This window comes from Typopeltis vanoorti, chromosome 17 (genome assembly GCF_054136105.1).
Source record: "Typopeltis vanoorti isolate ZY-2024b chromosome 17, IOZ_Tvanoo_1.0, whole genome shotgun sequence".
In the NCBI taxonomy this organism is placed as follows: domain Eukaryota; kingdom Metazoa; phylum Arthropoda; class Arachnida; order Uropygi; family Thelyphonidae; genus Typopeltis; species Typopeltis vanoorti.
In genome coordinates this window covers 2,794,661-2,816,382 of record NC_143565.1, presented here as the reverse complement: position 1 = coordinate 2,816,382, position 21,722 = coordinate 2,794,661, and the positions used below count along the sequence as shown (strand labels likewise).

At 37.0% G+C, this 21,722-nt stretch overlaps 1 protein-coding gene across 1 annotated transcript in view; it reads right to left on the bottom strand.

Moving 5' to 3' along the window:
• The window catches only part of Sirt7 (sirtuin 7), a 190,480-nt gene that overhangs the window by 88,358 nt on the left and 80,400 nt on the right, over positions 1-21,722 (bottom strand). The window contains exon 7 of the mRNA XM_090407584.1: positions 13,527-13,763. Within this exon, the coding sequence (XP_090263710.1) occupies positions 13,527-13,763 (237 nt within the window). The remainder of the gene's footprint in view (positions 1-13,526; positions 13,764-21,722) is intronic.

Here is a 21,722-nt window from a genome sequence, read left to right as displayed (position 1 = left end):
TATTTTTTTAACGGTATTAACAACACTGAAATTTTAAACAAAAAGATGTTTTATTTACTGCTTATATTTCACTGAATTTCAACTCAGCATCATCAGAGCACAACACACTTGTACACACACAACAGTGAGTGAGTGAAACAATACAATTGCAATGGACAAAAGATCTAAAGTCCTATTTTTTGGTGTCCTCCAACAGCTGTATGGGAGTTTCTCTTAGGATAACAATCTCCCAAATTTTCGGCAAATTAATGCAACCATATTTGTTAAGTTTGGGAGAATTCTTCAAAGCCATTGCTGACTCAAAAAATAATCTTTCAGATCTGTATCGACTCCTAAATAGCACATTCGTTTTCTTCCATCTGATCCTGTGCGAAGGAGTGTCCAACGAGTGGTCTGCCAGTCCTGACTTGCCATAGTAATTGTAGCGAATGTATTTTTCATGTTCTTCCAGGTGGATGTTAACTGATCTTCCTGTTTGCCCATAATATGCCAAATCACAGTCACAGGGAACTTCATACACTCTTGGGTGTGCTAAAGGGTGAAGTTTATCCTTAGGTGAGCGAATCAGAGTTGCTAGTTTGACATGAGGTTTGAAAGTGGTGCGAAGGCCATGTTTCATCAATACTTTGGCATTCTTTTCTGATGTACCTCTGACATAGGGAATAGAAATGGTCATGTTGTGTTCTTGTGTATTAGGGGAGGGCAGAGTAATGGGACAATGTAGTATTTTATCTATTTTGTAGGGATTATAGCCGTTGGCCAAGAACATATGGTGCAGATATTTGAGGTCTGTGGTCAGAACTGTATCATTAGAACAAATGGCTCTGGCTCTGTGTGTAAGTGTTTTTAAAATGCCATACTGTTGGACTGGATGATGATGTGATTGTTTATGTAGGTATCTTCCTGTGTCTGTAGGCTTTCTGTAAATGGAAAAAGATAGTGATCCATCTGAAAGGCGGGTGACTAATGTGTCAAGAAATGGCAAACAGTTATTTGATTCTTTTTCTACTATGAAGTGGATTTTGGGGTGTTGGTTGTTTAGGTAGGTGACAAAAGACTCCAAATGTCTTGCCCATGGGGCCAGATGGCAACCACATCATCTACATAGCATAACCACACTAGTGGCTTATAAGCCATTAATCTGTTTGTAGAATTTTCCTCCATGTAAAGTAACCTGCATTCGTAGTAAATTTAAATAATTCAAAAATATCAGGGGAAAATTTAGACTTGATTAAATCAAGAGTGACTTTTAAATGGTACATTGGTAAATAAGGAGGTGATATCAAAACTAACTATTATGTCTGAATTTTTTAGGATAAAATTTTTAACTAGTGTTTTGAAATGGACTGAATTTTTTTATAAAAGTAGAAGAGCTGCCAGTAAGGGGAGCAAGCGACTTAGCTAAATGCTGGGCCAGTTTATATATGGGACTATCTATGCTATCGACTATGGGGCGTAAGGGATACCGTATTTCCCCAAAAATAAAACCGGGTCTTATATTAATTTTTGCTCCAAAGGACGCATTAGGGCTTATTAATTCATGTACAGCAATCTACATTTATTCATGTACAACAGTCTACATTTATTCAAATACAGTCATGTCATCATCTTCTGGAACATCGTCATAACTCTCCAAACTCCAAATTTCGGCCTGAATTTCTTGCGACACCATTTCCTGTAGAACCATTAGTCCCAATCTCTCTCATATCCAGCAATAGAGCTCTCCTTAAATGAGCACTTCTTGTCCATGTAGCCTGCTCGTAGTGCATTGGCAACACAGCTGTCAGTGATTTTATCTCATGAATTCTTCACCCAACTTATGACCTCTTGCAGGCCAGGCTTCACAAAGTTTCTACACTGATTTCCCTCCATTCTATTTTCAATGTAGTCATTGATTTCCATGCACAAATGGTCCTTGAATGGCTTGTTTCTTGCAATATCAAGAGTCTGGAGATAGGCAGTCATTCCTGCAGGAATCATTATTTGATCTATTCTTCTCTCTGCAAGGAAGTTCTTCATGTCTTTAGTGCGGTGAGTGCTGGCTGAATCCCTGACTAGTAGACCTCTTTGGCCACCTCGCAAAACAAATGGCAACATTAAATCGATCCACTTCCTTATAACTGCTTGTGTGGTCCAGGCTTTTTCGGTTTCAAGAACATAAATTCCTGAAACACATTCAATCTTATCTTTCTTGCCCTTAGTGATGATTAGAGGTGGGGCGTTCTTTCCATCCAGACGAATTGCCAAAATACAGGTAACACGTGCACTTTCATAACCAGTGGAGGGGATGTAGATTGACAAGGTATCCCTCTGATCAATTGTCGTTTGAGATCCTTGGCCCATAAACACTGCTGTTTCATCCATAGCAATCATGTTGAAGAGTATTTAGAAAAGTCAATGCCATCAGGAAAGGACTTGAATACAAGTGCACGTTTAATAACTTTAGTATCTTCCAGCTTGAACAGTGTTGTCGATCTTCTTAGAGACAGTTCATATTGCTGAAGTAAACCATCCAGCCAGTGTTGTGATGCTTTGAATTCTTCTGGGGATATTTCTGTGGTGCCATTGTAAAGGCAAATGTCAGCCCTAATGCACAACCAAAGCCTTTGCTCTCCTGTCAGCAATCCATTCACAGATGATGTCTTCCAGCTCAGAAAATAATGGTTCTTGACCTGATCCACACTTGCGCTTCTTAGCATTTCCCTCGTTCACCTGTTGACTGAGGTTATCATACTCTGCTCGCCATTTTCGAACCATTTGGAGATCCAACTTCTCTTTGCAGAAAGCCGTAAGATTCTTGCCCCGGGAGTTCTCCATGATTTCTTTCTTGTACTCGACGGAATAGGTCTTTCTTTTTGCACTCATCTTGTCTGGGGGTCAAAATATTATTCCCTTTAAATCCACTATTAAATCAAGTGTTAACTGAAGACTTACGAGACAGGAGTGGCAACAAAAATAATGACAGTTAAGAATGATGGTCCACACAAAAGTGACAAAAAATTGCAGGCACCAAAATTCAGAAAACGTTTCTTTATTTCACACGAGTGCATTAAGTACATCCGTTACAACACACGAAGTATGATATTATGAAGATTCATATTAGACACAACCATGTCCGTTCCTTATCAAGTGTGCACGTTATTCATGCGTTGTGTCTATACTCCGATTGGTCATTTGACAATAAGTCTCGAGTTCATCTGTTTACATAGGCATTTACCTCTCGTCCAAAGGCGCCCGCTTGGGTATTTTCAAATACTTAATTATAATTTATATTATCATTTATTTTAAGTATTAATGTCAATAATATTATTTATTTATATTTAATTATATAAATTAATATTATTTTATAATTCCGTTGCAACACACAATGGATGTACTAAATGCTTCCATCTGGCTGATGATCTTAACTGGGGCTTATTTTTGAGGTAGGGTTAATATTATGAGCATCCTGAAAAATCATTCTAGAGCTTATTTTCCGGTTAGGTCTTATTTTTAGGGAAATACTGTATTAGGTTTGTGGATTTTTGGTAATCCATAAATACGGGGTGATTTAACATGAATTGGTTTTATGTTTCCGATGATTTCTTCGGGCCATGATGTCACTTTTTTCAGTAATTTTTGGACTTTTTTTCTTTTGCAACATAGTGGGGTCTCGATGTATAATTTGATATGTGGAATCGCCACATAGAAGATCCTGCATTTTTTTGTTATACTCTTCTTGATTCATGGTAACTGTTGCATTTCCTTTATCGGCTTTTATAACAATAATCTTTTTATTCTAATATAACTTTTTTAGGGCAGTCATTTGATTACGTGGCATATTGCTTTTTGGAGGTTTAGCCTTGTTTAGAATACTTGCTATATCGAGACACATGTTATTGGCCATTGCCTGCAGAAGATCGTGGATACCTCATTCTACCTTCATCATAATTTCTAATTTAGGAATTTGTTTGGGAGCGACAGCAAAATTATGTCCTAGACTGAGAGTTTTCTTGGCTTCTTCAGTGAGTGTTTCAGCCGATAAAGGAAATGCAACAGTTATCATGAATCAAGAAGAGTATAACAAAAAAATGCAGGATATTCTATGTGACGATTCCACGTATCAAATTATACATCGAGACCCCACTATATCGCAAAAGAAAAAAAGTCCGAAAATTACTGAAAAAAGTGATGTCATGGCCCAAAGAAATCATCAGGAAAATAAAACCAATTCATGTTAAACCATCCTGTATTTATGGATTACCAAAAATCCACAAAACTAATATCCCCTTACACCCCATAGTCAATAGCATAGATAGTCCCACATATAAACTGCCCAGCATTTAGCCAAGTCACTTGCTCCCCTTACTAGCAACTCCTCTACTTTTGTAAAAAATTCAATCCATTTCAAAACACTAGTTAAAAATCTTATCCTAAAAAATTCAGACATAATGGTTAGTTTTGATGTCACCTCCTTATTTAGCAATGTACCACTGAAAAGTCACACTTGATTTAATCAAGTCTAAATTTCCCCCTGATATTTTTGAATTATTTAAATTTACTATGAATGCAGGTTACTTTACATAGGGAGGAAAATTCTACAAACAGATTAATGGCACTGCCAAATCCCTGGCCTCATCAATCTCCTGGAGTACGGTTCCACCAATGCGATATACGGCTGCTATTCTTTTCACCCCAAAGTGCATAACCTTACACTTTGCCACATTAAATTGACATCCATTTTTCCTAGCCCAGTCTTCCAAACTATCCAAATCATCCTGTAAAATTTTGACATCCTGTGCACCCACAGGATGCACAGGATGTCACTTTGCATCATCAGCAAACAAGTGAACACTTAATCTCAAATCCTTTCCTATATCATTGATGAACAATTTGAAAAGCAGTGGTCCAAGAACAGAGCCCTGCGGCATACCACTAGTCACAAGACGTCTTTTAGGCTCCACTCCTGAATAAACCACTCTCTGGTATCTCTCCTTCAACCACCCTCCTATCCATCTCACCAACCCTATATCTATCCCCATCTGCTCCAGTTTACTGATTAGGGTTCCATGTGGTATCCTGTCAGAGGCCTTGGCAAGGTCCAGTAGTATCACTGTAAACCCATTAACCCCTATCCAGTTCAGCCGTCACTGTGTTATAAAACGTGAGCAAGTTACTGATGCATGATCTACCCTTCACAAAACCATGTTGTCCCCCATACAATATCCCATTTTCATTTATCCAATCCTGTATTCTTTTCTCGACTAATTTCTCTAAGACCTTGACAATGATTCCTGATATGCTAATCGGTCGGTAATTTACAACAGCAGTCTTGGAACCACCTTTATGCAGTGGAACTATTTTCCCCTTTTTCCACACCCTCGGGACTAACCCAGACCTGAGACTCAAATTAAACAAAATGGTCAAGGGTACTGACAATTCTTTAGATGCTTCTCGTACGACACGAGCTGGTATACCATCCAATCCCACGGATGTATTGACATTGAGTTTATGCAATAGACTACTCACCTCCATTTCATTCACCACAATTCCCATATAATCTACTGGTTTATTCGTTTCTGCAATGTCACCACCTGGATGATATATTCTTGCAAAGTGCTCACTCAGTAACTCAACTATATCAACTGATTCAGTTACCTCCCTCCCATTGGCATGCTTTAAAATCATTCTGCCATGTACATTTTCCTTTTACTGGCTACATATCTAAAAAACTGTTTAGGATTCTCTTTAGCCTGCATGGCCAATGTTCTTTCGTAATCCTTTTTTGCTTTTCTTACCGCACTCATTATCTAGGTCAAGCACTCTCTGACCCCCTTCTGGGCTGCACTTTATACCATTGGTGTGCCTGCCGGTCACCTTTCTCCTTAAATTCTCTCCATAATTGTTTCTTTTTTTTGCAGCTCAAGCTTAATGATGTTATTCATCCATTTAACCCCACTTGATTTATTATTCGGACTCTAGGTATACAGTCAGCATTGCTTCATGCAAACACTTCTTAACTGCCTCCCATGCACTATCAACTTCTAGTCCTTGCAGTTGTACATGCAATGGTACTGAACCAATCAAACTCCTTAGTTTGATTGGTTCAGTACCATCATACTTTCCAGCCCGATAATTCCACATGTACCATGTGTTAATTGAATATTCCACACCTTTAGCCACCTCCCAAGTCAAGACCCTATGATCACTCTCACCAATTGGTGGCAATGTGGTCATATTTGTTACAGCCAAATCCTCAGATGTAATTACTAGGTCAAGCACTCTCTGACCCCCAGTATTTTCCATTACATGCTGTCGCAGATGGTTATCCCTTAATAACCGCATAAAATCTAATTCCTTCCTCCCGTGTGTCCTCTCCTCACTCCAATCAATGCGACCATAGTTGAAATCTCCCATAATAATTACCCTCCTTCCACTCATTTCTTCTATTTGCTTGTGCATACTGTCACCACCATCTTTTCCATCACCTGGTCTATAGCAGCACCCAATTGTATATTTAGTTCTGCTAGCCACAATCTCACACCAAATGGCCTCAAATGTGCTCTTTTCTCTATCCTGCAATTCAACTTCTATTCTCCTTGGCTGCAGCTCATGCTATCACCAACAATACTCCTCCCCCCATTTTATTCTCCCTGTCATTCCTGAACACACTATACCCATCACATTCAATCCCACTAGCTATATCATCTCCAGTCAGCCATGATTCACTAATACCAATAGCCTGTGGTCTGGAAGTGCCAATCATGGCCAAAAACTCTTCCTTCTTGTTCCTAATACTCCTAGCATTAGTGTACATGAATTTAAGACCCCCCATTAGCCCCAACCCTACTTTGATGCCTTATATTAACTATCCCACTCTGATTTGTTGTCCTTATTCGCTCGGGCATATTATATTCTTTCATACATTCAACTGCCTTCCTAAGGACTGTATATCTACTCGCCCCCCCTTAATAAATCTAGTTTCCCTGAATTTGCACATCCACCACATTCAGCAACACTTTCTCAAGTCTTCTTACACCATAACCATTCAAATGCAAGCCATCCATCTTATATTGATCCTTTCGCCCATCGAACTCACTCCACACATCCACAAATTCCACACCACTTGTCATACATAACCCACGCATAAAGTCATTCGCAATTATGGCCCTCCTTTTAAACATTTCACTGTCATACCGTGGCAAAAGACTAGTCATTCTAACGCTCTCACTCTTTTCTTTTGCTACCTCAAACAATTCATTCAGGTCTTCTATCATTTCCATTTTATCTCCTTTCAAATCATTCGTACCTGCCACAACAATCATTTCTTTCATCCTTTCATTTTGCTCTCTAATAGACTCAGTTACATCCTTTATGGTCGCACCAGGTGGTACGATTTTGTCAAATCCTCTACTAACACACCTCGTACTAAAGAGTCTCCATACAGCACTCTATCCTTCATTTTGTTCATGTTCACGCTCATACGCCTATTTTTCCTGTCATACTTTTTATTAATGGCTGGTTCATTCAGTTGACTTTTGCTCATACGCTCTAGCTGCTGTTTTGCCCTTTGTATCGCACCATTCAACAACGCGATCTCACTCATTGCATCTATCTCATCTTTTTTATTCTCTGTAAAACCATTAATACTATCATTCACACTTTCTACATTCACACTCTCACAATTCTCTGGTACAACCTCGCCATTTCTTGTCATATCCCTATTTTCTTCATTCTGAAGTTTGACAAAAATATCACACTCACAATCTGAAATACACTTCAATTCCTCATTCTCCCTACATTTTCTACACACATTCACTCCTTTATTATCATCTAACCACACTCTGCAAAGCGTACATTTCGCAGATAGTACACTGAATCATCTCCTTTACATTACCGTTCCTGAAAGAAGATGGCGAACCATCATTACTGGCCGCCATTTTCCTTCGTACTGGAGCCATACTTACTAGTAACGTATTTTATCAAATTATAAATTATAAACACCAAAAACACACAAACAGACGCACTAAGATACGCAAGGCAAACAAAACTACGCAATATTAAAGTAAATTTATCAACGATAACTGAAAATAACACTTATCTTATCAGGAGCTTTCACGAACACTACACACTACGAATCCCTCTAGCGGCGACTTCCCGACATAGATTATGTTATAAAACACTTTAGTACACTAACTACACTAATAAAACTACGATAATATACTAAAATTACACAATTAAATCTAACAAAATATTTAATAAATCAACAAAAATCACAAATCTTTCAGAGCTCTCTGACAGTACATCTTTTCACCAGCTAGCCTCGACACCAGTCCTGATGGTGCCATTTTGATGCATTTGATGCCAGTAAAAGGCTCAAAGGAAGAACAAGATGCTTGCCTAATACTGGAGTCCTGATATAAGATTAATTTGGAGGAAATTTGCAGAAGATGATCATATTTGTTGTTTAAGCAATACGGTATATAATTTTTTCAGCTAAGTCCAAATTTCTAGTCCTTTCTCATTTGTTCATTATCCAAACAGATAGCTGGTAAACAGGAAAGTGACAATTAGACATGGAATGAATAGAACCAACCAGAAGCTCTGGTTGGTTCTCTGCATTCCTTGAAGGTTATAGTGAACTCTCACTATAGCATACTCCTAGGGACCTCAGGAAAGTTTTCTGTAACGAATTTTCTTTAGCCCAGTATTATGCTATCTGCTTTATTCAGCTTTTCCAGTAGTTTGGGCGAATAGAGTTAAAATGGTGTTTGCTGCAATTGAGAGTTAGCTGTACTTGCCAATTACTTTGCTCTGATCCTTAAACAAGACCTAATAAACATTTAGTTTAGTGTACATTCCTACTGAAATACTTTTCCAAAGTTAAAATACTTTGGAAACATTGAAAGGATGGAAGGTGGGCCTCTCAAAACAGTAATAGAAAAAGAAATGAAATGGAAAAAGGAAGAAGTAAGCTGTTAGTGAAATGGATAGATGGTGTGTCTGTAGTGAGTGATCTTCAGAGTTGAAGCCTCTAGAAAAGCATACAACAGGACCACATGTGAAGGACTAGTGCTGCACATCACCAAGCATCTGAGTGACCATATGTCATCTACTCATGTCCAACGAATAGATAGGTTACTGAAATTGACTCTTTGACAATTTTTTTAGATGTGAGTGGTTTCCACCTATAAAAGGTTATTATAAATCTATAAATTACTAATAAGTTACTATAAATCTATAGTAACATTTTGTACTGTAGGTGGACTAAGGATTTTTTGTTTTTGCCATTTGTATCAATTTATATATATATATATATATATATATATATATTTTATTTAATTTTTTTTTTTTGCTGCTTTGAAACCTGATTAATATTCTGATAGGGCAGTTAATTCTATCCCTATAGTGAACATATGGCTTAAATTGTGCCTGTAGTAAGTGGGGTATGGGGTGTATGGAGAGGTAGCACCTTAGTATCGATGTCAGCCGCTGATATCAGAGTCAGGATGTTGGGCTCTGGTCCTCACATACACTCAACTCTCACTTATGGCTCCAAGAAGTTGGTAGTGAACACCAGCTGCAACACCCCGGTAAACCATCTCGGCTGGCGGACTAAACTAAGTGAGGGTATCAGCAATATAGAATGCTGTAAATAGGGAATGTCACCCCTTATGTGCACAAAGTCTGGAATGGCCAAGATGGCAGAAGAATCAACACTGACTGATCAATGGCATCAAGGGCATGACAGCAAGATGTGCGGCACATCAAGGGCACACTCCTGACATCTAAGGGACTTGTGCCAGCCGTTGTGGAAGAGATCGGAGCCTCACCGCGTATTTATCCATTGTCAACCATGAAACACACCATGTCACAGTATGAAGTTAGAGATGTGGTTGAGACCCCTGCAACCATCAGCTCTTATAGCTACAGGGAAGAAGAGCTTGAAACCGGGAATTGTAAGACAAGAACTACTAAGATAGCGTATGAAGATAATATCCCAAACCCTCCAGGGAGAATATTCTCAGATATCCCTTGTCTGAAAACCAGGAGCAATCTCTTCAAAATAGTAACATGGAACGTCAGAACACTCTACGAGACAGGCAAATTAGATAACCTACTCCAGGAATTAGAAGTGATGAAGGCCGATATTGCAGGTATCAGTGAAGTGAGGTGGACAAATACACGCATAATAAGAAGAAAAAAATCACACTATAATCTATTCTGGCTTTGTAGAGTTACTTACACCTTAATAGAGTAGCGCTTGTCCTAAGTAATAGAATTGCAAAATCTCTACAGGGATATTGGCCCATAAATGACAGAATCATAACAGCCAAAATAACTGCACAACCATTCAACCTGTATATTATCCAAGCATATGCACCAACCCAAGATCACCCAGATGAAGAGTTGGAACAATTTTATGAAGACATCCAAATGGCAATCTCCAGTGCTAAGTCAGATGATGTTATTATACTGATGGGCGACCTAAATGCAAAAGTGGGCTCAGAAAAAATCTAATTTTGCATGGGAAACCGGGCTTGGAATCAGAAATGAAAGAGGTGAAAGATTAATTCAATTCTGTGAAACCAATGACCTAATAATTGCCAACACACTGTTTAAACATCCACCCAGAAGACTATATACCTGGACAAGCCCTGGGGACATCTATAGAAACCAAATTGACTATATAATAATAAGCAAAAGATTCCGAAATGCAATAACACAAACAAAAACATATCCTGGAGCAGACATAGGATCGGACCACAACCCAGTGATTGCAAAAATCAAAATAAAACTTAAGATACCAAGCCAACCATTCATAAGAGAAACTTATAATTCAGACTCACTTAACAACCAAGAAGTTAAAGACTGCTTTATAAAAGAATTTACAGAATCCCTTAACAAGTCTGACACCACAATTGGTAGAAAATAGAATGCCTATTGATGAAATTAACATGAACTGGCAAACATTCAAGAATAGCATCAATGAAGCAGCCAAAAATGCACTCCCATAATTAAAAAGGAAAAGGAATAAACCTTGGATGAATGAAAAAATACTGACGTTGATGGAACAGAGAAAAAAGTTAAAGAACAAACCTGAATATAAAAGCATGAATAAAGAAATAAAAAAAGAATGCAGGAAAGCCAAAGAGGAATGGGTTAAATATAAATGTATAGATATAGAAAATCTTGATAGAAAACACAGAAGCAGAGAAATGCATAAAGAGATCAGAGAAATGACAAGAAGGACAAATACAGCAAACCATGCAAGTGTCATTAGAGACTCAAGAGACCATATTCTAATGGATAAAAAAGAATCATGGAAAGATGGATTGAATACACAAGGAAATTATATGAACAACAAAGAAATGATATTCCTGAACAGATTGATTTAGAATGACCATCCATTTTACTCTGTGAAGTTGAAAATGCCATCAGAAAACTAAAACCACATAAAGCTGTAGGAATAGATAACATCTTGGCAGAATGGTTGAGGACTCTCAATGAAGGAGGACTGAAATTTCTAACAAAATTACGCAATAAAATATACGAGACTGGATTTCTACCCAAAGATATTAATCACTCAATTTTCGTTCCAATTCCCAAAAAAACCAAAGCTACAAGATGTGAAGAGTTCAGGACAATCAGCCTCATCAGTCAAGTATCAAAAGTCCTCCTATACGTTATTCTTGAAAGAAATAAAAGAAAAATAAACATAGAAATAAATGATACACAAAGTGGCTTCAAGGAAAATGCAGGTACAAGAAAAGGTATTTTCAATGTCAGAACCATCATAGAAAGATATCTAGAAAAACAAAAAGATGTGTACCTCTGCTTCATAGATTACAAAAAGGCATTCGACAATGTCCAACATGAACAATTAATTGAAATCCTTTCAAAAATAGGCATGGATGGAAAAGACTGCATCATTGAGAATAAATAGAGAGACCTCAGAAGAATTCCCAGTTCAGAAAGGTGTGAGACAAGGCTGTGTCTTTTCTCCGATTCTCTTTAACCTATACACAGAAGAAATATTTAATAAAATTAGTAACCTCAAAGGAATCACTGTAGGGGTCAGAAATATTAATAACTTAAGATATGCAGATGACACGGTTCTTCTAGCTGAAAACAAATATGACCTCAAAACTCTTATAGATGAAACCCTCAAGTATAGAGAACAGTATGGCCTCAGTTTCAACTTTAAAAAGACAAAAATCATGATAATTTCAAGAGAAAAGAAAATACCAAAAATATGCATTGATATAAAAGGAAATAAATTAGAACAGGTGCAAAAATGTATATACCTCGGACACTTGATCACAGAGAATGGCAGGACAGAAGATGAAATTAGAAAAAGGATTGAAAGGTCAACCTTCAACAGTATGAAAAATCTACTAACATCTAGAGAATTAAATCTGAGAACAAGACTAAGAATCTCCAAATGCTACATATGGTCTACGTTATTATATGGAGTAGAGACGTGGACACTCTCCAATCTGAGTGTGAAAAAATTGGAGGCCTTTGAAATGTGGATGCTGTGAAGAATTATGAGAATATCATGGAAAGAAAAAAAGACAAATGAAGAGGTACTAGAGATGACAGGCGTCAACAGGAGCATGATGAAAGAAATTAAAAAGAGAAAAGTCAGATATTTTGGACATATTCTGAGACATAACTGTCCTTTGCTTATAAAGGACACTTCTCGAAGGAACTGTTGAGGGAAAGAGAAAGAGAGGAAGACAAAGACTGGAGTGGATGAAAAATATAGAAGTCTGGACCTATCTCTCATATGAGGAATGCAGCAGAGAGACACAGAATAGGACATGGTGGAGAAGACACATGGTAGGCAATCTCCTGGAGGGAGAAGACACCTGACAGGACAGGAGTAAGTAAGTACTGGAAGCTACAATTATTTGACATGCTGCCCTATTTAACTGAACAAGTATGAGATGAGGTTTCCACATGATGTCTCTGGATTTAATCAAATATAAAAGGGGAAGGGAGGAACCTTATATGAAAAATATTTCCATTTTCCTATCATAAGTCAGGCACAATGGTCTGTCACAGCCAAGTTACTTCACTGCTTTAAAACCAGATTAATACTTTGAAGGAGCAATTAATTCTACCCACATAGTGAATATGGCTTAAATTGCATGTGTTCTTCTGGCCAGTTTGCTTGTTCCGGGATGAAAAATGAGTGTTTTTGGAAGGAAAACCTTGCTACCTCTGTACCATTCTAAATCGCCTTCAATTAAAAAGTCCTATATGGGATTCAAACCCAGGTCTTTCCAACCAAAGGGCATCACTGAAACTGAATAAGTTATGGAGGCTCTATGCAAAACATTTAAAACTAAGCTATTTTCATAAACAATACTAATACTGTATAAGAAAAGTCTGAAACTCAAGTTTTTTTATACAGGATTAATTATTTATTTTGAATTAATTATTATTATTTCGAATAATTGATAACTGAGTGATACTTAATATTATGGCATTTATGGTTGGCATACTGAAATCAGGTATTACATTAATATTAATCATACCTTGAGGCTGCTTCCTAAGCAAAGTATCACATCAGCTTTTTCAACAGCTTTGATTGCACCTTGCCAGTTCAAAGGCCAACGCAAACGACCCCTTTCACCAAAGTGCACAATTGTATCAATAAGTTCTTCTCCACATTTATGGCAGTAACGACCGGTTTTATGTTTGTGCAATCCTGTCTTCTCCGTCACATCAAAGAGACGAATATACTGAATAATAGGCTTACACTTAGGGCAAACCTGAGATTAAAAAAAAAAAAAATTATATATTTCATATGAATATTACAAAAAATTCTATAAAGATTTAAGCAAAAATAAAAATTATATATTGTACAAGCTGCTGCACTAATAAAAGAATTCATTTCAAATAAATTCTTTAATTAAAAATCCTAGCAGCAATATATGTCCTTTGGAGTACTCTCCCTTGTCTTCAAATGTATATACCTTCCAGTTGAAAGATCAGCACAGGTAAATTGTATTCAAAATTTATCATGAAATATTTTGTCATTAGTTTAGGTGGTTTATGATAACATACATATACAGCAGTAAAAGTTAATTTAAAACAAGTAAGATTTTCCCCATCAGAAATATCAGTAGTCACTACTTTATCCTGATGACAATTTTCAAGTATGTCACAAACATAAATGAATATCATACTGATTTATACATGTAATTAAATAAATAATCAATTTCTAAAAAGATGGAAGTAAAAATGAGTTAGTGAGCAGAATGATAATACACTTTAAAATATTACTGTCATCAGGGAGATCCATGGAACCAAGGACTCATCAAGAAAAGCCATAAATCATCCACACTAGCTGACACAACCTTTCTGATTCATTCACAATAAATGCACTTACAAACTGTTTCACTTACTCACTGCTCTGTGAGAGAAAAAACTAGCTCTCACTGCCTTTCATAAATACACACAAACTCAACTTCCATGAATGCCTCATTGTCCATTCCCCCAATCCTCAATAAACCAATATCCTACAACACCATTCCAGAAATTTATAGACCTCTATCATATCACCCCCTCTAATTATATATTGGGTTTTATCCTTTATCCAAGTGTTAGCAAACAAAGTTTGCACCTTAAGTACTTTCAGGACTGGGACAACTCGTGGTAGAGGTGGTATAAGTTCTCATCACTTGCCTTAGTATCTCCGATAATGCAAAGAACATCTCCTGGCAGACATGTATAATGCTATGCATTATGGGAAGGGTCACTACCCAGACCAGCTATGCTAGCAATTATATATTCGATTTAATCCTTTATCCAAGTGTACATACCCATAAGGATGTGCTTTGCATTATGGGATACTAAAGCAAGTAATTAGAACTTATACCACCTTTACCACAAGTTGCCCCAGTCCTGAAAATACTTCAGGCGCAAACTTTGTCTGCTAACACTTGGATAAAGGATTAAATCAAATATATAATTGGTAGCATAGCTAAGTGAAAAAACTTCCATCAACTATCTCTAATCCAGAGAATTTTAATAATAAGGTGTTGACACTTTTTGGCAACTGGTATATGGTGATATGACTTCTGCATTACTTCCACCTTGTAACACCACCTCTGGGTCTGGCTCCCACTGAGAAGACCTCAATAAAGGTCGAAACCGGTCTGGGTAGTGACCCTTTCTATAATGCATAGCATTATACACACCCATAAGGATATGTGCTTTGCATTATGGGATACTAAGGCAAGTGTTCAGAACTTATACCACCTTTACCACAAGTTGCCCCAATCCTGAAAATACTTCAGGCGCAAACTTTGCTTGCTTACACTTGGATAAAGGATTAAATTAAATATATAATTGGTTCCAACATCTATCTCTAATTCAGAGTATTTTAATAATAAGGTTTCAGCTACTCATATATGGAAATATGACTTCTGCATTACTTCAACCTTGATATCACTTCTGGGTCTGACTCCTACCAATGAGACCTCAATAAAGGTCGAAACCGGTCTGGGTGGTGACCCTTTTCATAATGCATAGAATTATAATACATGTCCGTAAGGATATGTGTTTTTCATTATGTGATACCAAGGCAAGTGATGTGAAGTCATTAGCTTTTATATACGAGTTGCCCAGTCCTGAAATTATTTCAGACACAAACTTTGTTTGCTTACACTTAAAGGATTAAACCAAGAATATAATTTCTTGGCATCTTTAATTTAAAACAATTTGTTCTAATGAGCAAAATCTCTTAAGCAAGAATTACAAATTATTAGCAATACATTTATAAACAATCCTATAGTAAAAATGCCATCAATAAAATTATTCATATAACTACACCTAAAAATGGAAATATAGATTATAGCCATAGCTATCCCATACATTAAAGGGTTATCAGATAAAATAAATTATCACCTATAAAATTAAAAAACATATTTAATTCCTCCAAAGTATATCCCTTCCCACTCCACCGTGGGGTACATCGAATGCAACACGTCTGCAACTTAACTTATACTGGTGAATCTGGATGCATAATTCAATTCATAAAAAAGAATACAAACAACACATTATTTTAGCAATTTTAGTAAATCAGGCCTCTTGGATTATGCTAAACACCCTATAGCAAATTGATTGGAAAGGTACTTGTTCTTTACATTGTACAAAAATCTGGTATGAATGCGAATTTAAGGAAACCTGGGAAATTTTGATCAACCATCTTAATCTAAACAATAATAATAATAATTATTATTATATGGGAATCTCCATGGAGTTCGAAGAATCATCGTGGAAGACCCAATCTATCATACCGCTCCTTGAACCCATTAACAGAAAAAGTACTTACAACTGGCAACCCAATCAACTCATTCACCACTCTCCAAGTAAAAAATCTAGCCCTACTGACCACACCTTTATTCAACTTCCAGAGATGACCCCTTCTTCTAGTCCCTATAACCAAATACTGAAACATTTCCCCTGCATCTATCCTATAAAATCCTTTAAGCAATTGAAATGTTTTTATGATATCATCTCTTTTTATCTTATCAATCAACTTCTGCACACTATCCTCATATGCCACATTCAACAGGCCACTCACCTTCTTAGTCACTCGCCTCTAAATCCTCTCAGCTGCTTCCACATCCCCAAAAAACCCAGGGGACCAGACTTGAGCACAGTAATCCAGATGTGGACATATCAAGGTCTTATAAAGAGGAATTACAACTTCCTTTTCTCAACTTGTTAATGTATTCTTCACTACACAAGCAATCTTATGCAACCTTAGCAATATGTCCTCTAAACTTTAACTCTCTGTCTACCACCCCAAAATTTCTAGATTCATCTATTTCCTGGAGTACAGTGCCATTAATGTGATAAAAAATGTCTTGTAATCTATTTATCCCAAAATGCATAACTTTACATTTCTCAACATTAAACTGACACCATTATCTTTTGTCCATACTGACAGCCTATTTAAATCATCCTACAAGCTCACCACATCGCCTTGATTAACTATCACTCCACCTAATGTTGCATCATCAGCAAACAACTGAATATTTCTTTTCAGATTATTTCCAATATCATTTATGCATAAATTAAACAGCAATGGTCCTAGAACTGAACTTTGCAGCACGCCGCTAGTCACCTGCTTTTGCCTCGATTCTGCCCCTCCATATATCACTTTTTGATATCTGTCCAGCAGTTATCCTCTTATCCACTTAACAAGTGTCATATCTATCCCTATTTGTTCCAATTTGCATAACAGTGTTTCATGTGGTATTCTGTCAAATGCCTTTGCAAAATCCAGCAAAATCATCTTGTAGTCATTTCCTTTATCCAACTCAGCTGTTACTCTATTATAAAAAGTTAGTAATTTACTAAGGCATGACCCATCCTTCACAAAACCATGTTGACCCTCATGAAGTATCATATTTTTTATCTACCCATTCTTGAATTCTCTTTTTTACCAATTTTTCTAATACTTTTACCACCACGCCTGAGATACTAATTGGTCTATAATTTGCTATTGTAGTCTTAGAACCTTCCTTATGCAAAGAAATAATTCTGCCCTCTTCCCACTACATTGGAACTTGACCAGAGCTGAGACTTAAATTAAACAGCTTAGTCAAAGGTATTACGCCAGTTCTCTTGCACATTCTCGCAAAATCCTAGCTGATATCCCATTTAATCCCACAGCTGTATTTACATTTGAGATTCTGCAATATTGTAAGGACCACCAATTCACCCACCTCTGTTCCCACAGTGTGTGTGTGTCACATAGGTTAAAGCAGTAATAACCTTACTAGGAAGGCAAAGTGGTTAGTCAGCAACTCAACTATTTTATCTGTTTCCGTCTCCTCATGACCATCATCACTCATTAAGGTTAATTTTCCATAGTCATTCTTCCTCTTATTTGCCACATAACGAAAGAACTCTGGGATTTCCTTTAGCCTGCTAGGGCTAAATTCTTCTCATAATCTGATTTTGCTTTCCTTCTCATGCTAGTCACCTTTCTTTTTATATACCTTCTACAGCTTGTGCTTAACGACATTACTCATCCATCTAACTCCTAATGGTGGCATAAAAATCCCAAGAATATAGATGGCACACATATAGTCCAGATGACTTCTTTCAAGTTCTCCAACAACATCCTCAATTAAGGACTAAGCAATAATTTTACAGTTCTTATTGCCCAACCTCAATTCTGTTTTTGTTCATCCTCAATTAAGGACTAAGCAATAATTTTACAGTTCTTATTGCCCAACATCAATTCTGTTTTTGTTCTAATTTAATCTCTAGCATAACTTTTTTTTTTTTTCTACCAGAGATCAGGATGACTGTGTTAACAACTGACCAAATTAGTGTGACTTTAGCATACTATGTAGATTGGAATGTAGCTTGTTTCTTTGTATATACATGTATACTCCGGATGGGTAAGACTGCTTATAGACCAAGAAATGAATTGCTATGTGCTTATTTACGAATGCTAGGAAGATCAGAAATAAGGGAGGTGAAATTTTTGCACTGATTGAGTTTATATGCCTGAAAATAGCTGGAATAAGTGAAACATAGTTGGATGAGAATTATATCATGATGGAAATAGACGGGTATGATGTTTTTTTGCAAGGATAGAAAGGGCAAGAAGGGGGGGGGGGAATTCTGCTGCTGATGATAGAGGAATTACATCCACATAAGTTGAGAGATCTGGAGGGAAAACAGTGACTGGTTTTGAAGCAGTATGACATGAGGTAGCTTGATAGATTGAGATATTTCGTCTGGAGATGCTATAGGCCAGGGAATGTGGAGGGTGAAGACAATGTAGAGGCAAACTGACTTAATAAGCAAGAGAAGAATGATCACTATGGATTGATTTTAATTATACTAATATTATCGGAATGAAGAGATAGCAAGAAGAAATAAGGCAAATGAATTTCTTCATTTCTTAAGATCATAGACAACATATAATAGAGGGAATACACAATGCTGATTGTCTTAGAATAATCACATTATCAGAGGATGTGATTATCAATCTAGTGTCAAAATTTTCCCAGTTGGCAAGAATACCACGTGGTGACCACCTGGGTTGTAACCAGTCAAGTAAGAACTTCTGCAAGGTAAGTATATATGAGAGTGGTTCTATAAGTTTCTAGCCTGACTAACTTTTAGAGCTGATAAAAAGAAAACAACTGTGTCACTTTTCAACATAACCTCCCTTTACCTCAACACACTTTTCACATCACAGAATTAACATTTTTATGCCCTTGAAAAATTAGATTGTACTTATGTCTGCAAAACGGCCTAAAACTGCATCTTTCACCTCGTTGTCATCTGCAAATTTTCTTCCTCGAAGGTCTTTCTTGTTTTGAGAAGAGGTAATGGTTACTGGGCCAGATCTGAGCTATAGAGTGGGTGTTCACTTCAGAATTTGCAACAATAGCCGTATGGACTGGAGCATTGTTGTGAAGCTGGCAAACACAACTTAGCATTCCTCATCTCTTTTCCTTTATGGAGTCATGCAGTTTATGCAGGAATGAAACATAATATTCTGCATTCACAGTGGTATTCCTTTCCTTGAAGTCAATCAAAAGAATTCCCTGGCAATCCCAAAAGATTATTGTGATCTTCTTGGTGGGCTGAGTGACCTTGGCTTTTCTTGGCATGCTTCATCTGGTTTGCACTACTCCGTAGATTCCCTTTTGGAAAGTGGATCATAATAAAGGACCATGATTTCATCATTGGTGACAACAGATTCCAGCACTTCTGATACCCTTGGCAAAGATCTAAAAACTGACATGAAGAAGTCACACGATGCTCTTGAATTGAAGAGAGAAGTCAGGGAACCCACCTTACAGTCCTTTGTCAAGTGAAGCTTCTCGTGAATCATGCGAAAGATGGTTGTTAAAGAAAGCCGGAACATTGCTAAACTTTCTCGATACTCTCATATCTGTGGTCTCTAGTTTTGGTCAAGTGTTTTATTTCTAATCCAGCTCTCATATTCATAAGTTAAAACTGGTTTGAACATTGTCTTTTATACAGCTAATTTAGTGTTCCGACTAATTTCTCTCTTATTCCATATAACTTTATTCAGTTGATTTCCTACCATACCATCTTTATTGATTCTGTTGTCTATTTCCATATTTAATTTACCATCTTCAATACAAATCGTGCCTAAGTACCTGAAATGTTTTACTTGTTCTATAGGTTCTCCATTCAAAATGCAGTTGATATTTTCAATGCTTCTGCCTATTTTCATTGTCTTTGTTTTGCTATTGCTGACCTTCATACCAACTCTATTACAAAGTTATTCAATTTAGTAAGGGAATCTTGCAGACTTGTAGGATTGGTTTAGAAGTATAACATCATCTGCATAAAGTAAAGAGCTGAGATTAACATCTCCAATTTTGATATCAGGTTTAACACTACTTTCTTTCATAATGTGATCCACATTGATAATAAATAACAGAGAGGATCTGACACCAGATTTAACATAAAACCATCTTCCTGTACTTCCTTCAAATCTAACTGCTGACTTACAACTCAAATAAAGACTAAGTATTAATTCATGTAATTCTTTATTGACACCATACAACTGTAGCACTTTGAATGGCTTCTCTGTTGGAGGTTTTCCCTTACTTGGTTAGACTATAATAAATTTAGTTTAATCCTTTATCCAAGTGTAAGCAAACAACGTTTGCACCTGAAGTATCTTCAGGACTGAGGCAACTCGTGGTAAAGGTGGACCAAGCTCTCATCACTCCTTGTCTCAGTATCTCCCATAATGCAAAGCACATCTCCTTGCAGATATGTATAATGCTATGCATTAAGGGAAGGGCCACTAGCCAGACCGGTTTGGACCTTTATTGAGGTCTCATCAGTGGGAGGCAGACCTAGATGTGGTGATACTAAGGCAGAAGCAATGGAGAATACCTTAGTATCACCACTTCTGGGTATGGCTCCCACTGACAAAACCTCAATAAAGGTCGAAACCGGTCTGGGTAGTGGCCTTCCCTTAATGCATAGCATTATGCATCTCCGCAAGGAGATGCACTTTGCATTATGGGAGATATTGAGACAAGGAGTGATGAGAGATTGGTCCACCTTTAGCACGAGTTGCCTCAGTCCTGAAGATACTTCAGGTGCAAACTTTGTTTGCTTACACTTGGATAAATGATTAAACTAAATTTATTATAATGACTTCTCCCTTAGCACCATGTCATATGCCTTTTCCAGATTGACAAAACTTAAATACAGAACTTTGTTATATTCCCATGCTTTCTCAACTAATTGTCGTAAAGTGAAGATCTGATCCTGACAGCCTCTATTTGGTCTAAATCCAGCTTGTTCTTCACCAAGCTTTTCTTCCACAATTCTTCTCAACCGTTTCTCAAGTATACTTGCATAAATCTTAACAGGAACACTCAGTATGGATATACCTCTGTAATTCTCACATTCAGTTTTATTTCCCTTTTTTATATATAGGCACTATGAGAGATCTACTCCAATCATCCAGAATTCGCCCCTCTGTCCAGGCCTTCTGAACTATGCAGTGCAGTCAGTGTAAGACTTTTATACCTCCATGCTTGAGCATTGCTGGTCGAATATCATCTACTCCTACTGCCTTTCCACATTTCAGGCTTTTGATGGGTTTTTTTACTTCAAGTATGGATATTTATTCCTGATTGCATGTCTGTTGGGTGTTTTTTACTACTGTGCTGTCATCACTGCTTGTTTCATTTAGC